The sequence below is a fragment of the Schistocerca americana genome, chromosome 1 (assembly GCF_021461395.2).
Source record: "Schistocerca americana isolate TAMUIC-IGC-003095 chromosome 1, iqSchAmer2.1, whole genome shotgun sequence".
Classification (NCBI taxonomy): Eukaryota; Metazoa; Arthropoda; class Insecta; order Orthoptera; family Acrididae; genus Schistocerca; species Schistocerca americana.
The window spans coordinates 449,681,642-449,683,751 of record NC_060119.1 but is presented as its reverse complement, the minus strand read 5'-3'; the positions used below and the strand labels follow the sequence as shown (position 1 = coordinate 449,683,751).

General features: G+C 39.5%; 1 protein-coding gene across 1 annotated transcript; it reads left to right on the top strand.

The window, feature by feature from the left end:
- The first annotated feature begins 450 nt into the window (after nt 1-450).
- On the top strand, nt 451-1,338 carry LOC124560665 (apolipoprotein A-IV-like). Its single transcript, XM_047130927.1, has one exon. It carries the CDS (start codon nt 451-453, stop codon nt 1,336-1,338), a length of 888 nt encoding a protein of 295 aa, XP_046986883.1.
- Nucleotides 1,339-2,110: the final 772 nt, after the last annotated feature.

Below are 2,110 nucleotides of genomic sequence, written 5' to 3'. Positions count from 1 at the left end.
ACTTAAATTGCAGTGTGCAGTCTTCGCGGTAAATAAACAATTGTAAACGCAATTTCACATTAGGAAAAGTGCCCAATTACAGTAATTTCCGAAAAGTTTGCGAAACATACTCTGAAATATAGCATACTTATTTATGCATACTGCGTTGTCTAAATGGTAATTACACAGATATGCTCATTGTTTTTGGGGATTTTACATTTATAGATTTTATGAGTGGTGTGATTTATCTTGTTTAGAACATTTTACATAAGCTGTGTATGTGAGAATTGATATTTGAAGTTATTAGGTTTTGAGAGTTGTTATGTTCGGTATTCATACGTATTGTATCAATTTTGGGATTAACTGAAAATACTGCAGGTACTGTTTGATTAGTTTCATGGTAATTAGGAGTGTTTTGGGTTACTAGTGGTTATTCTATGTTACTTACCTGTGCATTAAAAATAAACAAACATGTCTACTGAAGATAAGCAGGTTTGTGAGGCAGTAGTTGAAAGGAAAGGGATAGGACAGGAAGACAGAGATGATTCAGGAATCAGTGATTATGGATTGTCATTAGATAGCCCATTAGCACACTCAACTAGTTATCCCGAGAAACCGGGACAAACGACGAGAGATAAGCCAGTTTCAGAGGGTGCAGATATACGGTCGATGTTGGCAGCCTTGCTAAAAGAAAATAACGCATCATTAGAGAAAAGTTTACAAGAAAATAACGCGTTACTAAAGGAAGATTTACGAGAATCATTAGAGAAAGGTTTACAAGAAACAAGAGAATCACTAAAGGGTTTACAAGAAAATAACACATCATTAGAGAAGGGTTTACAAGAAACTAGAGATAGCTTAGAAAAGTCATTTAAGGAAACTCTAACACAAGAGCTCAAAACATCGGAAAGGAAGATAGAATATAATCTGAAGAAGGAAATACAGGAATTAGAAGAACGACTGAAGATGGACATCAACGAGAGAGAGAGTAAGCTACAGAAGAATATAGACCAAGTCCAGGGAGACGTGGAGAAGATGGAAGGAAAGTTAACAAAAAAGATAGATGACGATATTGAAGAAACGAGAGCCGAATTGGGGGAAAGAATCAACGAAGTGGAAACAAATTGCAATCATCGAATCGCCGAGGTGACGCAGATGCAGAAACAATGCAATGATGCGGTTAAGGGGATAGGAGATAGGCAAAACCAACTGGCTGTCAATCTGAGAAATGCTATAGCCATGCAACGAGAAGAGGATAACAAGAGGGTTGCAATGGAGGTCAGACAATTACAACAGGGAGTGCAGCAATTGGAGAGCAAGACAGAAAAATTGATAAACGAATTAGCAATGCCACCTTAATCGTTGGGGAAGGTAGAGTCGTTACCTTGATGAGCAGTGATAATCGGTACGTCCAAAATAATACAGGGCAGAAATGTAGACCGAAAGGAGTGTTGCACCCAATGAAATTTATGAAATGGTTAAAAGGAGTTTTCCCAGCACATCATAAAGACTCACACAAGATTCAATTTGCAATAGATAGAATGGAAGGTGAGGCCTTCACTTGGGGAGTCAGGAAGAAGGAAGGGACTACTAGTTATAATCAGTTTGAAGAGGAATTCTTGAAGAAATACTGGTCCAAAAGTCATCAGTGCGCAGCAATTGAGGACCTACTCCACCGCAAGTCACTTAGTACATGGAGAGGAACGTTGAGAGAGTTTGCCGAACATTTGTGGAAATTGAACGAGACCTTGGAACAACCCCTGAGTGTTGACGTAATGATATCAGCGATAAAAAGAAGAATGAGCCGGAGGATGCAAGAAACTGTATCCGGGAGCCTAATTAAAGGTAGGGAGGCCTTGATGGAAATACTGGAACAGTTGGAATCTGTTCGATCACAGGAACACAATCAAGCTAATGATCAAAACCGAGGGGGAAGTAATGACCCAAGGAATTATTTTGGTAATTCGTCTAATTATAGAGGAAGAGGTGGTGGCCATAGGAACAGGAACCATGGTGGTGAACGGCAATGGAGAAATGATTGGAGAAGGAGTGATGAACCGAGAGATCATGAGAGAGGATGGGATAGGCGAATGAATGACACAGTGCATATAGAAGAGACGGAGAGACCGGA

What these genes read in the sequence shown, in the direction of transcription:
- LOC124560665 (XM_047130927.1), top strand. Translation starts at nt 451, where the DNA reads ATGTCTACTGAAGATAAGCAGGTTTGTGAGGCAGTAGTTGAAAGGAAA.